The following is a 20,947-nucleotide window of genomic DNA, read 5'->3' on the forward strand; positions in this document are numbered from 1 at the left end:
GCTTTTAGTGCTGAACACAGATTGGGGAAGCATGCTTTTTGTGTGAATATGATTGAATAAAGGAAATACCAAGTCTTGTTTGGGGTTTTGGGGGTTTTTGTTTTGTTTTTTTTTGTTTTGTTTTGTTTTTCAGTCTGACACAGTGGCTTCATGCTAGATTCTGTACACCTTAATTATATTATTTTTAGCAAAGCTAATTTACATTGTTTCCAAATAAGTCATTTTGACTTCCAGAACTTTCGTCACTTCATCTGTAAAATGCTTTACCTGCTTCAAAGGGTTGATAAGGTGATCAAATATAATATATTTGAAAACAGCTTTAAAAATGCCTTAAAAATTATGTAAACCCAAGATTGAAAATTGTTTTGTTATTAATGATATCTTAAGAATCTCATTAAATGGTTGGAGCACCAGGGTGGCTTAGTCAGTTAAGCGTCCGACTTTGGCTCAGGTCATAATCTTACCGTTCGTGAGTTCAAACCCCAGGTCGGGCTCTGTGCTGACAGCTCAGAGCCTGGAGCTTACTTCGGATTCTGTGTCTTCCTCTCTCTCTCTGCCCCTCCCCTGCTCACACTCTATCTCTCTCTCTCAAAAATAAATAAACATAATAATAATGAAAAAAAGAATCTCATTAAATGTTGAATGGGAATAGTTCTTACCTGAAATTTTGTGATTTATTTTATGACACCTAAGGTTTGAGTGTTTGGGTTACTAAAAATGTATTTATACGTAGTTTTATGTCCCTAAGGTTAACTGACTTGGTTTGCCATTGGGAGCAGGAGTGGGGGAGGTAGTAGTTTCAGGGTTATGATCCAATTTGTGTTCTTGAAATACATCCATTGTAACTGTATTCTGTGTTGCACAGGACTTTGTTTTTTGCAGTTTGAATTGTGGGCCTGTGAAATTTTATTAACTTCTTTGAGAAAACTCTGCATCAGCATTGTATTTGTTCTACCAAATTACCTTGACTTTTTAATTGAAAGGCAGTTTATTATAATTTTAGTATCATAAAAAGTCATAGAAATACTTAACAATTATGTAGTTTGAGCCCTCTCTGACAAGCAGGAAATTATCTTGTCTGCCTGACTTTTCGTAGATGACATTCACCCACTGGATCAGACAAACCAGTGTATAAAGATACTGTATCAGACTCTAAACTAAAAACTCAAATGAAAGTCAAATTCAAATCGGCTTCTACTTTGTGCATGTCCCAGAGCACTGGGGAGTATATGAATTCAGTCCTGACACAGCTACTTTTCCCCACTTTGATTATGAATGATCTTAATTTAACCCTTTCCTATGTAAACTATTTTGATCCTTTATGCAATAACAAGTGATTTCAGCACATCCATCTAGTGTAAAACAACCTCTTGGTCATCATTTTCATATAATAGAAGAAGCAAACCCCAAGAGTGAGAGAATTAAATGAAAATACTTGCTTTTTCTTTAATTTTTTAATGTTTATTTTATTTTTGAGAGGGAGAGAGACAGAGCGTGAGCGGGGGAGGGGCAGAGAGAGAGGGAGACACAGAATCGGAAGCAGGCTCCAGGCTCTGAGCTGTCAGCACAGAGACTGACACAGGGCTCGAACTTAGGAACCGTGAGATCATGACCTGAGCTGAAGTTGGATGCTTAGCCGACTGAGCCACCAGGCACCCTGAAAATACTTGGCTTTTTGACTACTGGCCTCTGAAGTTATATTATACATCTCAGCTCATCTATCCTACATGTAATAGGAATTCTTATAAAATGAAGTGAGAATATTTGTGTCAAGGATCCTGCACAAGGGCTGAGTTACGTGGCTCCCTGGTGTAGACATTAGGTCTAGGGGTCTTGCCACTCAGTGATAGCCATTTCTGAATCAGTGAGCTAAGAAACTTACAGGGGGCAGGTTGGATCAGCTGCTATTTCGTTAGTTTACAATACAGTTCTTTTTTTTTTAATTTTTTTTTTAATGTTTGTTTATTTTTGAGACAGAGAGAGACAGAGCATGAATGGGGGAGGGGCAGAGAGAGAGGGAGACACAGAATCGGAAGCAGGCTCCAGGCTCTGAGCCACCAGCCCAGAGCCTGACGCGGGGCTCGAACTCACAAACCATGAGATCGTGACCTGAGCTGAAGTCAGACGCTCCACCGACTGAGCCACCCAGGCGCCCCCAGTTCTTTTGTTTTTAAATAGCTAAGATACGCACAAAGTAAATAATTCAAATTCAAATAATAGGAAAAAGGTATAAAATGAAAAATGTCTACCCTCCTGTGGCCTCCAGTTTTTCTCTTTAGAGGCAACCCTGTATGTCAGTTTCTTAGGTATTTGCCCAGAGAATTCTATAAATTTACAAACAGCAATGTGTGTGTTCTTTTTAAAAAGATAACACTCTTCACCTTTTTCACTTACATACCTTAGATATCATTAATATCAGTATAGACAGAGTTACTTCCATTTTTAATAGTTGCATAATACACCTTTGATGTTTGATACATTTTTAAACAACCAACCCCCTATCGGTGGGCACTTAGCTTATTTAATAATCTTTTTGTACTACAAACAATATTGCAATGAGTGTTCTCCATAATCTTGTACCTGCATAGCTATAGAATAAATACCTAGAAGTGGAATTGTTGGGTCAAAGAGTAAGTGCATTATTTATTTTGAAAAGCATTTTCAAATTACCATCAGAAGATGAACTATTTACAGTTCTATCAACAATGTTTAATTATAATAGAAGTCTAATATTTCCAGTGATAAAGATTTCCTCTTCCCTTTCCAGAATTCAGATACCTAGGAAACCAAAATCATAAGATTCTTAATGAACATGAAATGAAACCAAGGGAGTTGGATGATCTTGAGTTTTCAGATGGGGCCCCCTGCTTCACCAAGCTCTGCTTCTCTGAGAAATTCTGTGTGTGTGTGTGTCTCATTTTTTTTTTTTTGTACCATGCTTGATAAAAATCGATAAAACCAAACCTCTCTTTTCAAGACTTCATACTGATAGTCCTCTTTTTGTATATCCTTATCATTACATTATCATTCTTTCTTTCTTTTACAACATGCAATTGTTCTATTATATACATATTGTGGTAATTTTTCATTTTCACTTGCCTGATTATAAACTACATGTAAGGGTATATTTCAGACATAAAAATGTCAAAAGGATTATTTCCAAATGTGTTTCCTAGAAACAGCTGATTCTATTAGTAGTTTGTGAATCTTTAGAAGTAGCACTTCCTGGTTCTTAAGAGATTGATTCTTCCTGGCATTTATTTCAATATTCTCTTATTTTGAACTCTTAGACTCATCTGTGTTTGGGTCGATAGCCATCTCTGCTCTGATTACCACTGACTGGCTGATAAATTATTATAGAGTGTTTTGTAGATAGAATATGCTATAAAAGCTACCGATGACATTCCATCCCTACATTTCCAAATGTCCCACTAATGAGTCACATGAGAAGAGGAATGTGTTGATTTGTTTATGTGATATGTGTCTAGCAAATATATAGTGAGCATGAGGGGTTTTGTTTTTAAGAATCTTGAGGGGCGCCTGGGTGGCTCAGTTGGTTAGGCGGCGGACTTCGGCTCAGGTCATGATCTCACAGTCCGTGAGTTCGAGCCCTGTGTCGGGCTCTGTGCTGACAGCTCAGAGACTGGAGCCTGCTTTAGATTCTGTGTCTCCCTCTCTCTCTGACCCTCCCTTGTTCATGCTCTGTCTCTCTCTGTCTCAAAAATAAATAAACATTAAAAAAAAAAGAATCTTGAAAGTTACTTCATATTTTAAGTGGTATTTATTTTAACTATCAGATGCTTCCCGTTTAGTTCTGTGAAAATGTGGTCACTGCTTTAGCCAGTAGTATGTTCTTTATTCACAGTCATCCTTTTGTTCTCTCTTTTCATATGTGTCTCCTAGTCAAAGAAAATCAGTATAATCACCAGCTATTTGTGTTATTAGAATGACTAAATATTGGAGCGCCTGGGTGGCGCAGTCGGTTAAGCGTCCGACTTCAGCCAGGTCACGATCTCGCGGTCCGTGAGTTCGAGCCCCACGTCGGGCTCTGGGCTGATGGCTCAGAGCCTGGAGCCTGTTTCCGATTCTGTGTCTCCCTCTCTCTCTGCCCCTCCCCCGTTCATGCTCTGTCTCTCTCTGTCCCCCAAAAAATAAATAAACGTTGAAAAAAAAAATTAAAAAAAAAAAAAAGAATGGCTAAATATTTTATAATCCTGAAAGGCTAGTGTAATTAGAGGAGGAAATGGAAGTTGAGGTTCCTATACAGAAATTTTTTTTCCAGGGCATCTGGGTGGCTCAGTTGGTTAGATGTCTGACTCTTAATCTCAGCTCAGGTCAGTCTCGCAGGCTGTAGGATCAAGCCCCACATTGGGCTCTGTGCTAACATCGTGGAGCCTGCTTGGGTTCTCTCCCCCTCTCTCTGCCCCTCCCCTGCTGGCACACTCCTCTCAAAATAAATAAATAAATATTTTCAAAAAAGAATTTTTCCTTAACAAATATTCAAAATATTTTCCCAGAAAAAATAAAATATTTTCCCCAAAGTTCCCCTCTACTTGCTGGATGGGATGCTGCCCAGTTATGAATCATTTAATAAAGCCAATTAGATCTTCAGAATTCTTAAAATGTATTTTCCTGCTAACCTTAGGCTTAGAATGAATTCTACTCATTATTATCTGTGGGTCTGATATACTTACTAGTCCAAAAGTGATGTGTTCTATAGGATATCATTTTTACCTCGTTGGTTCTTTTTTCACTTTCAAATTTAAAATAATGAGCATTTGTAGCTATGAAAAAATTCCTTGGAGTTGGGTGCATTTCCCTAGACATTTTTCTAAGAATAAGAATAATGCCCTTATTCAAAGATCAACGATTTCACTACAGAATAGGGTTAATGGGCTTTTTATTGCTAACCTGGGAATCTAACCACTATTTATTATACATTTCTGGGTGAAGTTTTATTCTATCTTCCTAAAAAGTTACATATTTTTAATTTTTTCTCTGAATTTTTATTTAAATTCTGGTTAACATATAGAAAGTTATGTATTTTTTAAAAACTGTTGACATAAAATTCAAAATTCCAAAAACACAAAATTCCAAAACTGAAGACTAGTTATATTTTTAGCATTTCTCCGGGAGTTACATACTGAATATTTTTATTTTGTATTTGAAGATGATTACTAACCAGTCCTTTTAAATATGTAATTTTTAGGAACACTTAATGTTTCTTACATTTATTCTTAGATTTTAAGTTTTCTTTAAAATTATAGAATGAGTTTAGATTTCAAATTAAGTTGCTGTATTTTATCTAAACCTCTGTCTGCCAGGAGTGTGACTGAGGGAGAAGAACCCTTTTAATTATATATTATAGTGGTGAAATGATTATAGTGGTGAAGTCACTTCTGTGCTTTGAAGTAATCCAAACCAAAATGATAAAGCAAATCCTGATGGTCATCTGGCAACAAAACCTTCTCCTATCTACTCCACAAAACCTGAGCAAAGAGCTGACAGATATGTGATGCTTTGTCAAACTTTATCAACTACCATTGAAAAGATATGAAATTCCAGAGTTGATACTTCTGAAAGAGAATACCCAGAAGATCTATCTGATATGACTCACTGTTGCTACCATGAAACTAAAATGTTTGTGTTTTCATTTTAGTGACATTATATGCCTCCTGCATTCTCCTGGGAGTGTTCTTGAATAGCAGTATACCTATATTTTTTGAGCTTTTTGTGGAGACTGTCTACCCAGTTCCAGAAGGAATTACTTGTGGAGTTGTTACTTTTTTAAGTAATATGTTCATGGGAGTACTTTTATTTTTTCTCACATTTTATCACACAGGTAAGAAATTTGACTTTTTATTTACTATCTAAATGTATTACGAGAGAGGTTTGTGGCACTGGTGTATAGGGAATTTATATGGAGAATTCTCACCAAAGCAAATTACTTTGACAAAGCTTTCAGGTGCCTAAAAAAAAGATCCTCCGTTTTGTTTTTCTTGAAATGCATCCTAGACTAATGTAATGCACCCTCACTCCCTAGAGTTTCTGGTTTAATTAACCTGGACTGGGGCCCTGTATTTATATTTTTAAAAACCCACCAAGTGATTCTAATACACTGGTTCTTGTTGAGAACCACTGGTATATTGCTTTTTAAAAGATACTTAGAATCTACTGTCTTAACATAAGGTACAAGTTAAAGTCAGAGGTAGATTTGTAGTGTCAATCCTTAGAGATGAATGAGAGGTCACCCAAGGAGTGGGTAGAATATAAGGAACAGCACTCTCCAATGAAACTTTTTAGGAGGCTGGCAGTGTTCTTTACTGTCCAGTACAGTACCACTAGCCACACTCAGCTAGTGCAAGTAAGGGATTGGACTTTTTACCATTTTATTTTAATTAATGTAAGTTGAAATTTAAATAGCTACACATAGCTAGTGGCTAGTGAATTGGTCAGCACAGGTATAGAGTGAAAAGAAGGTTGAAGTACCCAGTGGGTACGCCTTTGAAAAAAAGGGAGGCCCTTACAAGAGAGGAAGGGATGGGGTCCTGAACTCAAGTGGAGGAGTTAGACTTGGACAAAAGGAGTTAGGAGAGGAAGCAGTGCGGGCAGCCACAGAGGCAGACACGCTTCCCAGGGCGATTGTTGAAGGAGCTCCTTCTTGATGGCACCAGCTTCTGCTTAGAAGCCAGTTGTCTGTCAAGAGCTGGTGGGAAGATAGTGGAGACAGGGCTTAAGGAGAGAATGGAACATTAAAATAACCTTGGAGGGATGGGAGGAGACACCACAGGGACAGCTGGAAAGATTGCTGGGCACACTGAAGGCAGACCACCTGAGGTTGGGATCCATGGGTTTGTAGTGACTCCGTTTTGCACAGCTGTTTGGTTTTCTCTGATACTCATTCTTCTCTGTCCAAAATCTGTCTTGCTGTTTTGAAACATTTGAGCATAATTATCTAGTATTTTTTTCTTGCATGTTAAGGATTTATACTTGTGATTCTTGAATGTAAATTTTTATTAATTTCTACTAGGCTTGTATCCTATTTTATTTCCTCATCATAAGCGATCTGTTATTACTACCTTTTTTTCCTCATTGCTTTTCTCTTAACTGCTCATCAAATACCAGTAAATTTGGATAATTTTTACATGGAAGAATCTAATTTTAAGATTCAAATGTAACACATGCTCTAAAGTGTAACAATCCAAGAGGCCTAATATTTTATAGGAAACTTCCTGACAGTCTTATAATTGAAATAATAGCCACAATAACCACCTTGACTGGAAAATACATTTTTGAAACTTTCAAAGCTGATGAAACAGAATCTGGCCTGGGTTTTAGACAACTTTTAATATAACATTTTCACCTAACAGCAAAAAGCATCCAAATGATATGTTAATTTCTTAATATATATGATTAACAACAAACTAGATCATTTCCACCAATCAGTAATGCAGGCGAAGTAGGTTTTAACTTTCCTAAACTTGATGTGAGGTCAGTTTCTCTTATGAAGGAGAGAGAGATTGATGAAGCCAGACTCCTGTTGACAGTCCTCTTGAAAACATGTGTTTCCATTAGGGAAAATGCCATCAGGAGGTGTTAGAATAAGGTCTTTCCCTCCAATGTGTTTTCTAAACAGAACAAACAATTCTAAATAGAATAAACAATTATTACACATCAGCTTTAATCCACTTCAGTTTGTCACAGTTGAAATTAAGAGGCTTAATGCCTCTCTTTTTGCATGGTAAAGTATGAGAGATGGCTATGTTGCCCCTTCAGGTGATAGAAACAATTTTCCAGCCCATGGACACAGCTCTGCTAAGTGGTCCCTGCAGCCTGGTAGAGCGTGTTTTTTTCTGTCTAATGGGAATAAGTTTTGTCCTCCCAGTATATAAAAATGACAACAGTAGAAGCCCGATAATGTTATCCTCCAGAAACCTCTTGCATGTGGTCTCTAAAACATAACACACGTTTATTCATCAGTTTAAGGCAGAGACTAACTACCCTTACACTGACTATGGAAGAGCCCAGTGTACCCCTGACCATCTTGCTTGGCCAGTAGAGAGTCTGTGTCACTCTGCTGGTCCAGCTGCAGCTTTCAACTTGTTCAACAGAGACTGGAGTCTGGCGCAAGGGTACTAGAACTGACATCAGTTGGCGTTCACCCCCCATTTTGCAGATTCCTAGTGACCAGGTACAAGCAGATGTTTTTTCTTTGGCATAGGTGGCAGAAGAAACACTTAGCAATGTTTCTGCTAATTCCTGTCTCATTGATGTGATCAAGGATTTATCTAGCTGGGGAAAAAAACTTCCCTCTTTTTGCTTGGTTTCTGGTCACATGTTTGTATACATCTCTTGTGTGGGTGTTAAAGGTTTCTGCCTAATCTCCATGATTATTATGAAAAATGAAACTTTAATTATTAATTTTAATCCGGCAAGATGATTTTCAGGAAAAAAGAAAATCTCAGTTCATTTTGATATTTTAGAGAGTTAATGAGAAGGTATGTGTGAAAGAGCCCTAGGCCAGGGCATTACTGGCACTCACCAAATGTTTGTTTTGTTTCCTTCTAGATAATTTGCTGTTTGCTGGTAATAATTTAAATATCTAGGCTTCTTTTTTTTTTTTTTTTAAGTTTATTTATTTTGAGAGAGAGAGAGAGAGAGTGAGCAGGTTGGGGGCGAGAAAGAGAGAGAGAGAGATTGAGCCATTCAGGCGCCCCTAGGCTTCTGTTTTCTAGGGGTGCCTGGATGGCGCAGTCGGTTGAAGCGTCTGACTTGGTTTTGGCTCAGGTCATGATCTCATGGTCCGTGAGTTTCAGTCCCGTGTTGGGCTCTGCGCTAATAGCGCACTGCTTGGGATTCTGTTTCCCTCTCTCTCTCTGCCCCTCCCTGCTCACTCTCTCAAAAATAAACATTAAAAAAAAATGCCTTTTACATGTTTATTTGTTAGTGTGTGTAATAAACGCATACAAATATGCCCACATCTCTCTAAGGCTAAGGTTACTAGAACCATGAAGACCTTGTTGAGGCTCTTTCATGTATGACTAGTTGATCTCGCCCCACAAGTCCTGTAGCAGGAGTTCACATGCCTCACAACTGAGGTTTGAGGATACATACATTACAAGTCTGAAGATTCTGCAAAGTTATCTCCTAAAAATAACTTTCAGTTCCCCAGCCAGTACCCCAAACATTTCATAGGATGAATGGAAGTCCCTTCCATTACAGCCAGCATTCAAATGCCATAATTCAGTCACGTTAAAACTTGAAAAACTCACCCAGAAGTTAGTTACATGTCAGGACTCAATTCCGTCAGTTATGTGATTGGAAGGCCTGTATTTTAATCATCATGAAGATCTCTGGTTTCGTAGGTCACTCCTTGAAGAAGTACTAAACTTTCTGACTAGCATTTTATTTCCCCACAACGTGCTACTTAGTGGGTGACTGTGTCAGATATAATTTTCCAGGGCTATACAGACTAGCCCCAAAATGACCACATTAGAATGGCTTGCCAAACAAGAAAGCCTCCACTGGTGATTTGTTTGCAGATCATGGCCATTGCCATCATTGACGATGGATGTCATACCAGTTTCTATGCCAGTGGCACTGGCTTCTTTGGAGCCCTGGGCCACAGGGTCTCCCATGTCCTGTTTTTATTCTATTTGGGGGTACCTGGAACAGTGTCAGAAGTTTTTTAGAGTTTTTCTGTCTTGGGGTTTTCAAGGTCACTTTCAAAAAAAAAGAAAAGAAAAAAAAGAAGCCAAAAACTGTTACTTGCTCCCTAATATAAGCATATTTATAAAACTGAGTTGCTTCGTATAATGTTTGCCTTGAGAATCTCAGTGAGTTATTTCAGGCAGTGCAATGAAGCTTTATTCTAATAACTTCAATTTGACAAAATCAGTCTGAGGGTGCTCTTAGGTTCTTTATATGCTTTGAAATATATTCTCATGTTCTACTTGATAGTTTGTAGCTTGTTCTGAAGTTTGTATTGTTTGCTATTTTTTGTTGCTGTTGTTCTAGAAGCTTTGCAGCAGGTTTTGGCTAAATGAACTAAACGTTTTTACCTCTGGCCTTTCATTTTTGAAGTAGCTGACCACATGAATCTGAGGCTGCATTGTGGCTCAAAAGATTCAGGAGCCTGGCTGAGGGGGAGGCATTGACTGGTAGTTACCAGAATAGGTTCACCAGGTATGGACTAGTCAGGAGTAATTTTATATGTAGGGAGTAATTATACAACATTATGGTTAGATCCTATTGGATACTTAGTGTGGAGTGAAGACAGAAGGGCATTATACCATGAGATCATGATGTCAGCTGGCTCTTCTTGAGGGTGAATAGAGGCAATTTTGTCAAATCATCATAATTCTGGTTAAATCCCCAAAGAAAGTAGAAGGTTGGTTCCGGAGGGTGGTATCTGGGAACAGACAAGTACTCAAAGGTGATAGAAAACAAAAGCATAACATCATTAAAGGGAAAGATGAGATGAAGAGTATAAGAGTGCTTCTAGAAGAAAAAAAGGAAGAGGATGAGCGAAATCCTAATTAGATAATCCCAGAAGAACATCACCATTTGGTGCAGAGCCCACTTCACTGAGTAAAACATAGCATAGCACCTGTCTAAACTGTAAAACTGGCAGACAGTACTCAGGATGCAGTATATATAATAAATGATAGAGAACCAGCAAAAACAGAGAGAGAGGCAAACTGTGTAGAATGGATTCGTACTTTCTCTAGTGAAAGACCGAAAGAAGGAATATTAGAAAGCTGTGTTCCTTTTAAAAAGGTGTCAAGTTTAAGAACGTTTCAATGAATCAGGATTCTCTTGGTTCAATTATGTCATATGACACCAGGCTCAGAAAGGACAGCAGGTGACTTTGCTACTGGAAGGTCATGTTAAACTTTTAAGCAAGCCATTTCCTGCTTATTAGAGCACCTAAGCTGTGGTTCATGTGAACGGTTTTCAGTGGGAAAATATATAGATGCATACCTTTTTGCTTTCTGAAATGGCAAATAATTTCAAAGAATACTTGTAGTTGGTTGATCCAAGTGAACTTAACTAAAAGGTGGACTTAACTTTTCAGAGGAAGGCACAGTAGTAAAAACCAACTGTAAACCATAACACTAAACAGCAGTTATGAGGCATTTTTATAGATTTCATCTGAACCCAGGGAGAAGGAATAATTTACAACTCTGATGAAATAAAAGGTCTGCTTTCGCAATATTCGATAAATTTCTAGGTTTGAGGAAAGCAAGGACAAGTTGGTTGTTGCTATATGTGTGTTACTGTAGCTCCCCATAAAATACAGTCTCTTAAGATTTAGAAAATGTCATTGTTGTAGACTACTTTGTCAAGTACCATACTTTATTTTAGCTGTTGCTTAAAAGTCAGAATGTTCACTTAAAAAAAAATTTTTTTTAAATGTTTATTTTTGAGAGACAGAGACAGACAGCATGAGCGGGAGAGGGGCAGAGAGAGAGAGGGAGACCCAGAATATGAAGCAGGCTCCAGGCTCTGAGCTCAAACTCACAAGCCGTAAGGTTATGACCTGAGCAGAATTCGGAACCGCCTGAGCCACCCAAGCGTCCCCAGAATGTTCACTTTTAATATAAACAGTATGCTGTTCTGTTTTACTGCTTTTTCTCTTATTGTTTTTAACTGCTTCTTTTTGCCTGTTAAAATTATCATCAGAAATCCAGAAGCTACATGGTTAATATAAAAGCTGAAAATGCTGGTGTGTCATTTCAGGGGATATTGGAATAAAGACAAGATTCCAGGGGTCACAGCCTTCCTGGGTGTTTAGATTATACTCAATCCAAGTAAAGCACAGAAACAGCTTTGCATAGAAATACCATTGAAATATAGGTCTTTGTTATGCTATAGAATAGCATGTCTGACTTTTAAAATGTAAAAATTGAGAGGTGGGGAGCCTGCTTTTGTAAGCATATTACAGAAAAAAAAGTATTTCAGCACCTTTTCTTACCACTTGGTTTTCTGATTTCCATTCCTGAGCATAAATTGCTCTTTTAGCCATATGAATTATGGATTGATTGAAAGCAGCAGTGTAGAAATCTTTAGGATGATTTTTGAAGATTAAGGCAGTATTAGTATTCTGTAGAAGTACAAAAGGAAAATATAAACCTATAGCAGTGCCCAAAGGAAAAAAATGTACCAGGGAGCTTTTTCCCTTCATTTGTTGTTGTTGTTGTTGTTTTCATTGAAATTGCTAAATAGATATTAAACTAGGGAAGTTATCCCCACCACCACCAACCCAACCTCTTCATGCCAGGGAGCCGCTCACTTGTGCTCCCAGAGCCTCAAGATTGCCTGCCAAGGAGGGTTGGGTAGAAGGAAGCCAAATGGATGCACAGCTCAAGGGCCACGGGAGCTGGAGGAGGCAGCCACGGGCAGCCACAGCGAGTGGGTGTGTCTTGTTAGCACAAGGCTGGGACTGGCCTGTAGGCAAGCCCTGAATTCACGAGCGAGCATTTTTGAAGAAGGATGTTCTTGATACCATTAAAGCAAGTAATGGCAGAATCACCTGTTTAGAGGATTCCTGTAGGTTTTCAGATAATGGGCATCATTTATGCTGGTAGGGGGGAGAAAAGAACAGAAAGAAACAAACCAAAATATTCACAGTAGTTTTTCTGAGGGTAGAATTAGGATTAATTTGTTAGATTTTACTTTATTTTTTTCATACATTTTCTAACCTGTTTTACAATCATTACTACTTGCTAAGCACTAGATTTTTCTGTCCAAGGAAATCTAAAAAAGTTATCTCAAAATTCAGGTCATTTTCTTATCTTTAACCCATCAGATATTTCTAAACAGAGATGAGAGTGATAGTGATAGCATTAAAAAATAGCAAACGAACATTTAAAGGTGATTGATTATTTTTTCTTTGAAGAAATGGATTTTTTTTTTTTGCCACCAAGGTCAAGGTGAGTTAAACTGATGAAAAGTTATTAATAATATTGATTTAAAATGTTCCACATGAAAGCGGTATAATACATCATATGTATCACCCAGACTCCAGATCGCCGTTTATTGAACACTGGTTTCCAGGCCTTCCGTGATGCATTTAGTGTAACTGCTTTGGAATAATGCACAGCGATTGCTCCCGGCATACAGGTGCCATTCTGCTGGTGACGTGTGAATGCTTACAACTGTGTGTTTTTGTCTTACAGAGTTGTCTTGGTTCAACTGGTGCCTTCCCGGGTCGTGTTTGCTCAGTCTCCTCCTCATTCTGTGCTTCAGGGAATCCTATGACAGACTCTATCTTGATGTGGTTGTCTCAGTTTAATAGCACAGACTTGAAGGAGTTTGAAAAGGGACTGCAAATCGTACGGCATACTGCACATTTGCTTGGAGTTGCACACCTAACAGGAAAAAAAAAGGAGAAGAGAGAAGCTTCACTCAGAGGTTTTGTCAGGTTACAGATGATCATATTCATTTCATGACTACTAGGTAACAATAATGTGGGACTTGAGTGATAATAGGGGGCTTAAAGACTCTAAATGGCATACCCGTGCCTGGTTCTGGGGTTAGAAGTGTGGATATCTTACACATAAAGCACTACCTAAATAATGCCCTCTATGTTCTGTGCCAGTGCTAAACTACTGATTGATTAATTATAATTATGGGAAGAAATAAAGGGTATCTATCACATACCTTACCGAAGTCACATATCAGAATAGGAAGAAATGCCACTAACTTCTAAAGAAGTTTAAACCCTATATCAGATTTTAATTATAAAATAGCCAACAGGTATATCAATGATAAAAGTTAGCCACATGTACACTACGTTTTTTCTAATAAAGCCATTTCTTATATGACTCCTTATTTTTAATTAGGTCGGAAACCTTTGGCCATCTTTATTATGGTGAGCAAGTGCTTCCCAGTGACTTCAGAGCACATATTTGTGTCTCGATCTCAACTTATCCTTGTTTCTGTGAAATACAGTTTCATCTACTAGGCTCTTAAATAATTATATTAAAGGTGACTAAATGTTTAATATAGTCGCATTAAGTATTGTATGAAAAATGTAATTCCGTTCTGATTTAGCACTTTGTTAAAAAAGTGAAATGACAAATCACATAGAACATTCTGTGTCTTCAGCCTATATATATGCATATGTACATGGTGGTGTGGGATGTAAAGTCCAGCACCAGCTGTTATTTCCTAGGGTTGCATTTTACTAAATGGTCCTTGTTTGAAAATAACAATTTATAACCTTGAAATCTTCAAATCTGTTGAGTTATATCTGAATTACATTCTTGTGTTTCAATTCAGGTTGTTTCAATTCAGTTCTATATGGAGTCAGTACATTTGAGAGGACGATATTTTGCCAGTACCTGTTTTCTTTGTATGGAGGATAGCTTTTAAAAAAATGACAGTTACTCATTGGACAGCTCTCAGACATATATTTCACTGTGACATAAAATATGCTCTGGTGGGATTATGCTGTTACCACTGTTCACATTTACATAATTCCCCTTACCCAAGGAAACCAAACGTTTTCTCAAAAAGACAAAAACAGTACTTTCTTTGCCTTCATTATTCTCAGCTTCCTTCCACCCCCTCTTTTTCTCTTCAGTTGAAATTTACATCTTCCTCGTCAGCCAAATTTGTATTTTATTTGTCTTTTTCTGGACAGAGCACAAGCCAGCTCCTTCCATTAGCCATGGGGACAAAATGCAGTTAGAGCCAGTCAGCCCTCAGTTCTGCTCCTCTCTACACATGTACACACACCGTCACACACAGTCCCAAATGCCCCTCCTCTCCCCTCTTGGTAATTTGAAGGCTGTGTGTTAACTCACCTCAATCTCAGAGGAGGACCTAAGCTTTCTTCTAAGATCCTAAATTGTGCTCCTTGAAAAGTAAGAAAACCCTCCCCTTCAGCATCTGTCTTCAGTCACCTTTAAATCAACCCCTTTATAACCATCCTGCTAACTTAGCATCGAGAATGGAAGGAACTAAGGAACTTGCTAAAGAGAAGAAAACCTGTGAAGGCTGGGCTTACTTCCAATTAACCCTGTCATTCTTAAATAAAAAGAAAGCAGATTTCTTGAAGATGATTGAAAGCCAGCCACTAGAGATAGGAGTGGTCCGTGAGCCAGTGCTAAAATAACCACCACCCCTTCCTGAATAGACAGAAGACAGAAAGGAAAGGGAAGAACTATGAAGTATTTGGTTGTAGTCAGAACCACTGACTACAACCGCTGTTTGAGGACTGCTCTATGAAATTTTGCTATAATTAAGACGTGATACAAAATATTTTAATTATAGCTAACTCTACTTCTAATACAAAGTAAAGAAAAATATTAAAAATATTACCTAAATGACTATTTAGTTGAAAGACATCCCAAGTGAGTAGTGATCAAAAATTCCTACGTTGTACCAGACACCAGCCATTGTCTTAGCATACGTGAGGTGAGATGGTCCTTCCAGCTCATTCATATCTGGCAGATGCTTGTTCTGATCACAAACTGCCATGTTTTAAGTGATCAAAATTTCATATACCAAACCTGATATAACCAAAGGGCTTTGGAGGGTGGGGGAAGAAGATTACACAGTATTTCCTGAATGTTTCAAGTCATATTTTTTTTTTCACTTTGTGTGATTATTTCTAGCATGCATAAAAATAGACCAGCTGTTGTCTCTGTACTTTCTAAACAAATACTGCAGATTTGTAATGATATTTTATAATGAAAGAAGTCTTAACACTCCACTAAGCCAAGCCCTCATTTTAGAATTTATAGAAACCATCCCAGAAAGGTTAAGGGTCTTGCCGAAGGTCACAATTCTAGATAGTGACAAAAGTAGAATCAACTAAAACCCACACTGTCTGACTCCCAAAGCAATGTTTTTCCCTACCTCACAAAACATCAGCTTAATTTGGACTTTTTGGGGATGTTCATGAGCACCCCTCCATGTTCATACACAGTGGGACTTAAGAGCAAATCATCATTATGGAGTGTGGAAAGTACAGGGGTCCAATTGAGGTGACTGTTTTTTAAGTAAGATCATTCTGTTTTCTTCACCCTGTTGGTGCTCTAAGTCTTAGCTTGCAGGAACATAATATAAAAAGATTCTGATGAATAATTCAATCCTCATAAACCAAGTCAACAGCATTAATTGGTAAGGACATGTTACAGTGTAAGTTCCCTGTGGCTTATCAATGAATACTTCACAGTTTATGGGAAGAAACATTTTTTAATATGGTCCATGGTGGAGGCATAGGAGCAAGATAATTACACACACAAATGCATTTCACTGGAGGATGGAGCTAATAAAATAACAAGAGGGAATCGAGTACAAGTATAATTTTGTATATTTAAGCATATATGGCTTAAGGGCCAAGCTTTATCATAGATCATATATTTATGCTTAATTGTTGAGAATGTTTACAGCTTGTTTTTATGAAGCCCTTCTAATGAGGGATTCAAGCTAAGAGATTTTAAATCGAAGAGATTAAATTCCCATCTACTTTAAATTAGGTTTTTTTACTATTATTTTTACTAAAATCTAGGCATTCGTCTTGCTGCTTGCATAAGTAGAAGCTCATTTCAAACTCAAGATCAAATACAAATGCACAGTAAATTTACTTTAAATTAATGTTAAAAATCACATTAATTCCACACTTGTGCCTGAGATAATAAGTACAGGAATTACTATGATTATACCATCTTATGTAATAAGTGCAAAAGCTGTGATAAGAAGAAAGTGCCATATTAAAAAAGAAACATACAAAAAACTATGAGGGTATTTGACTAGGCGTGTTTTGTAGTTAGTGAAACAATAGAAATCCACTTTAATTTGGAATTATACAGAAAGGGACAAATTAAAGTTTATTTCCATACTATCAAACAGTTCGTCAGTCTGTTAGGAAAATATAAGCAATGCTCCAGAGGCAGGTGGTGTTGGACCACCCTAGAAGAACAAAAGCTGACCGGGAGATTTTGGGGTGTTCTTTTAACAGCATCCATTGGGTACTTTGTGCTCAATGGAGGTAGTTGTGTGCTCAGTAAGCAGACACCTTCGCTACCCTAAGCAGGCATGTCCTTTCAGGTGTCTGAGACTCTCCTAGGTGTCTGCTTCCTCAAACTGACTTCCTGGCACAGGCTTCCCCCTGAACTCCACCCTAAGCTCTGAGGCAAAAGCGTGGTCTCATTCTTGAATACTTCTAAGGCCACGCAGCTGGGCTTCCCTTTCCTGAGCAGGACGCTAGCATGACTAAATCCAGAAAGATTTAACAGTTCTCCCACAGCAAGTCTGATAAGTTAGAATATTCCCTGAAATGGGAATGACAAAGGTCTCTAACAAGCTTTTCTAGTCATTATTTGCTGCATTTTAGAATATGGGCTGATTAAACTGCCTTCTGTAGTCTTTCTGTTGTGCCTTGGAACCTGGAAGACCTCTATTATAATAGCTTTCCATCTCAACCCACACTCAGAAAGTGAGAGCAAAAGGTTACCCCACCCTAGCTGTTCTTTCATTCAACAAGGGAGAATTACCTTAAAAAAAAAAAAAACTAAACTAAAACTAAACAAACAAACAAAAAAAGCAAATACAAAAGGAAAGCGTGGTATTCATTTTAGCTTGATAAAATGAGAGAAACACAATAAACCATTTTAGCTCTAACCCCACATCACAGTGCTCTCAGGGTTCCCTCCTGGCTCTTCTAGTCTGCAAGGGAGGCTTCTACAGTCATGACCAGAATGTCAAGAATGACTTGGAGACACTTTTAATTTACCTAAATGGTAAAAAGTGAAATGTCTGCTTAGTACAACTTAATTTAGACTTTTTCTAATTCAGATTGATTTTCTTCTCATTAACCCAAGATGAATCATGGAATCAAGGAGATGATCTAATCCAACTACCTCATTTTACAGATTAACAGAGAACCTTTCAGGTTCAATGCCACAGGCAAGTTTTAGCAGGTAAACTGAGTCCTAGACCAGCATTCTTTCCATAAACGATCAATGTGGTAACCAGAAACAAATTTTTTAAGTAAAATTTCTTCCATTTCTTTTAATTTTTTGAAAATTAAACACGAAGTGCATGAATGCTTATCCATTATAAAATACCCAGTACAGAAATACAGAGCGAAGTCTACCTCCGTACAAACGTGCTGACTCCATTCCCCTTTTCCAAAGTATTCCTTATGAATCCTTTCAGAAATTTTTCTATGCATTTGCATACATATGTATAGATACTTAGAGGGAACTTAAAATCAAGTCGTTTAGGGAACTGTTTCTTAGACCACGTTGGCTTTAACTTTCTTGGGCAGAAGCAGGAGTTTCTGAGATCCTTATTTCTCTCCCAGATGAGTCTCTATCAAATGTAGGAGTGGTTAGTAGAGACATTTCACAGACCTGTTTGTGTACCATCAAGCTCTATCACATCCTGAAGCGTAAAGATGAATTCCAACATGCAATATTCTGTTTTTTCTTATTGGAAATAGAGTTTCTGTTTTTATGTCACCAACTAAGGCCCATGTACTGTGAGAGAAGAGAGTGAATGACCCACACCAAAACCCAAATAGATTTTCTTGACAGGGCTTCCTCGTCTCAGCAGAGGCACAAATACTGTAGAAGGTGGAGTCAAGAGAATAAACTATGTGATTCCATTTTTTTAAACAATGGCTAGTGAAGATTCTGTTAATCCTTACTATTTTCCTGGCCACCTTCCTTAGCTATCCTATCTTTCAAGCTAGCTACCCATAAAACTGATTAATTGTAGTAAGACAAGAGCATAGGTTGGCTTGGTCACCTCCTCTTCTTTTCCTGCCCATCTTCCCATCCAGCTTTCCCCTTTCTGGTTGTATCTTCTTACGTATTCCTGACTCTGCTTGAAAGCAAGCTGTGTGAAACCCAGATATTCTGAGTTGCCAGCTTTAGAGAGGAGAGCTGGCCAGTTTCTTCATGTACTAGACTGGAGAGACCCAGGAGCCCCCATATCCCAGGCCTGGCGTCTTCAGCTATTTGACCTGGAGCAAGTCACTTCATTTCTTATTTACCACATCTCTGAAGTGAAGGAGTGAACAAGGATGTTCCCTAAGGTCTCTTCCAGTTCAAAAAACTCAGGTCCATTCTTACTTAAGTAGTAGGAAATGATTAAGCACATGCAGTCTCTAAAACTGCAGAGCTTTCCAGCACCTTCATGTTTCCCTGTGTGCAGTGGCCCTCCTACTGTGAACACATGGACGATTCCGCTGCACATTTGACAAGAAGAAATGGCTTTTTCATTGTCTGTGGTAGGAGACAAGCTACAGGTACTGTTTATTTCCCCAAAGGACTTCGTGTATGAAATGCAGGGTGTATTAAATTTATCAAACCCAATAAGAGAAAATCTGCCATTTGATGTTGAGATAGCATTCTGGGAGCCAGGTCAGAGTACTGCATTTGTTCCCTGGAGTCAGGCCAAACCAGGAAACCCATCCCTTGGCTTGCTGCGATTCATCGTGAGTCAGTAATGGGTTTACACCTGTAGAAATCAAACTGTCAGATCAGATGCGAAAGCCCATCCTCAAACTTGTATTTTGAGAGTCATGGCCCCAAAAGAATTGCAAGTTGCTTTCCATGTCATCTCTACCTGGCCACATTCTGTCAGTAGAGCGCTGTGTGGATATTTTACTGAATGAGAGCAGGGGCGTAGCATGCCAACGTCTGACCTGTGTGCAGGTGTTAGTAAATAAGACTTCACTGAGATTCTAATGTGAGCACAGCTGTAAGAGAGAGAAATGAACCAAAAAAAGAGATGAGGCTGGGAGTCTGGAGGCCTGGGTCTCAGCCTCTGTCTCCAGGGCAGCTGCTGGGCACCCTTGGGGCCTTGGGCAAATCACCTGTTCTCTGTGAACTTCAGCTTCCACACCTCTACATTAAGAGGGTCAGAGTAGATGTTTCTTTTGGCCGAAAAGTTTTATACACCTGTTGGTCACACACCACAGAAAGTAGAAAACAACATGAGTGCAATACCTATCCATCAGTACTTCCAATTATACATTATCGTTTCAAATAAATGAGGAACTATTATAAGGCAGTGATGTGTTATATGTGTCAGGAAATGAGAGAAGCTCTCGGGCTGTCAACATACCTGTGTATTCCTTCATTCATCCTTTTATTCATTCTGTGTACAGAGTAATTGCATGTGTGAAATGTGTGCCTGTGAAAGAGAATCAGAAAAAACAAAAGATATTTCTATCCTTCAGGACCTTTTAGATATGTTTTTAAAAACAAAAACAAATGCTCTTCTGAGCTAACAATTAAAAGAAATAATGACAGTTTCCCAAATCCTGAATTATGTCCAGCAGGAACCTAAATATCTTTCTCATATCATTGTTAACCACAAATGATTTCAAGGAAAAGATATTTTGTTCTATTGAAATTTTCATCGTAGACAGAGCCTATATCCGTGTGGGAGCATAGAATCAATTCTGGCATGAGGACTCCCAAACCATTACTCCCATCATTACAGGGCTGGGGGGTTACTAGTCCTTCAGGAAGTTGGGAAGGTTGTTGGCACCTGCACCTTCCTCCGAAGACAAATCGAACAACTGCGTGCACACCAAGATACACCTGTTCACAAGGCCTTGCGAGTCTCCTTTGAATTTTAACAACAAAGACTAAACACCAAAGAAAGATTTGTAATGAGAGAGCTTGGGATTTCGGCCTGTCAGCTAGATAAAGGGCTATTCTGGGGACTAGAGACTTTGTGGGAACCCTTCAGGTCTCTCCACCTGCGAGTGAACCCAAGCACACTTGATGCATCGCTAGCAAAGTCCTGGTCCCCAAAGACTTCGCAGAAATCCAAAGATGCTAAAAAGGTCAGGGTTTAGTTCTGTAGATGATTTTATTTATTGCAAATGTCCCCAGTGTCAAATGTATCTCTTTCTCCACCAGGAATATATCATTTTGGAGGCTTGTGAAAATTAAACTTCAGGAAAATTCTG

General features: G+C 38.4%; 1 protein-coding gene across 1 annotated transcript in view; it reads left to right on the top strand.

Moving 5' to 3' along the window:
• The window catches only part of SLC49A4 (solute carrier family 49 member 4), an 82,784-nt gene extending 65,257 nt beyond the window's left edge, over positions 1-17,527 (top strand). The window contains exons 8-9 of the mRNA XM_040484698.1: positions 5,660-5,842; positions 13,182-17,527. Of these exons, the coding sequence (XP_040340632.1) occupies positions 5,660-5,842; positions 13,182-13,297 (299 nt within the window). The 3' untranslated portion in view covers positions 13,298-17,527. The remainder of the gene's footprint in view (positions 1-5,659; positions 5,843-13,181) is intronic.
• The last annotated feature ends 3,420 nt before the right edge of the window (positions 17,528-20,947 follow it).

Source organism: Herpailurus yagouaroundi, unplaced genomic scaffold, assembly GCF_014898765.1.
Source record: "Herpailurus yagouaroundi ecotype Mexico unplaced genomic scaffold, PumYag 162, whole genome shotgun sequence".
Lineage (NCBI taxonomy): Eukaryota > Metazoa > Chordata > Mammalia > Carnivora > Felidae > Herpailurus > Herpailurus yagouaroundi.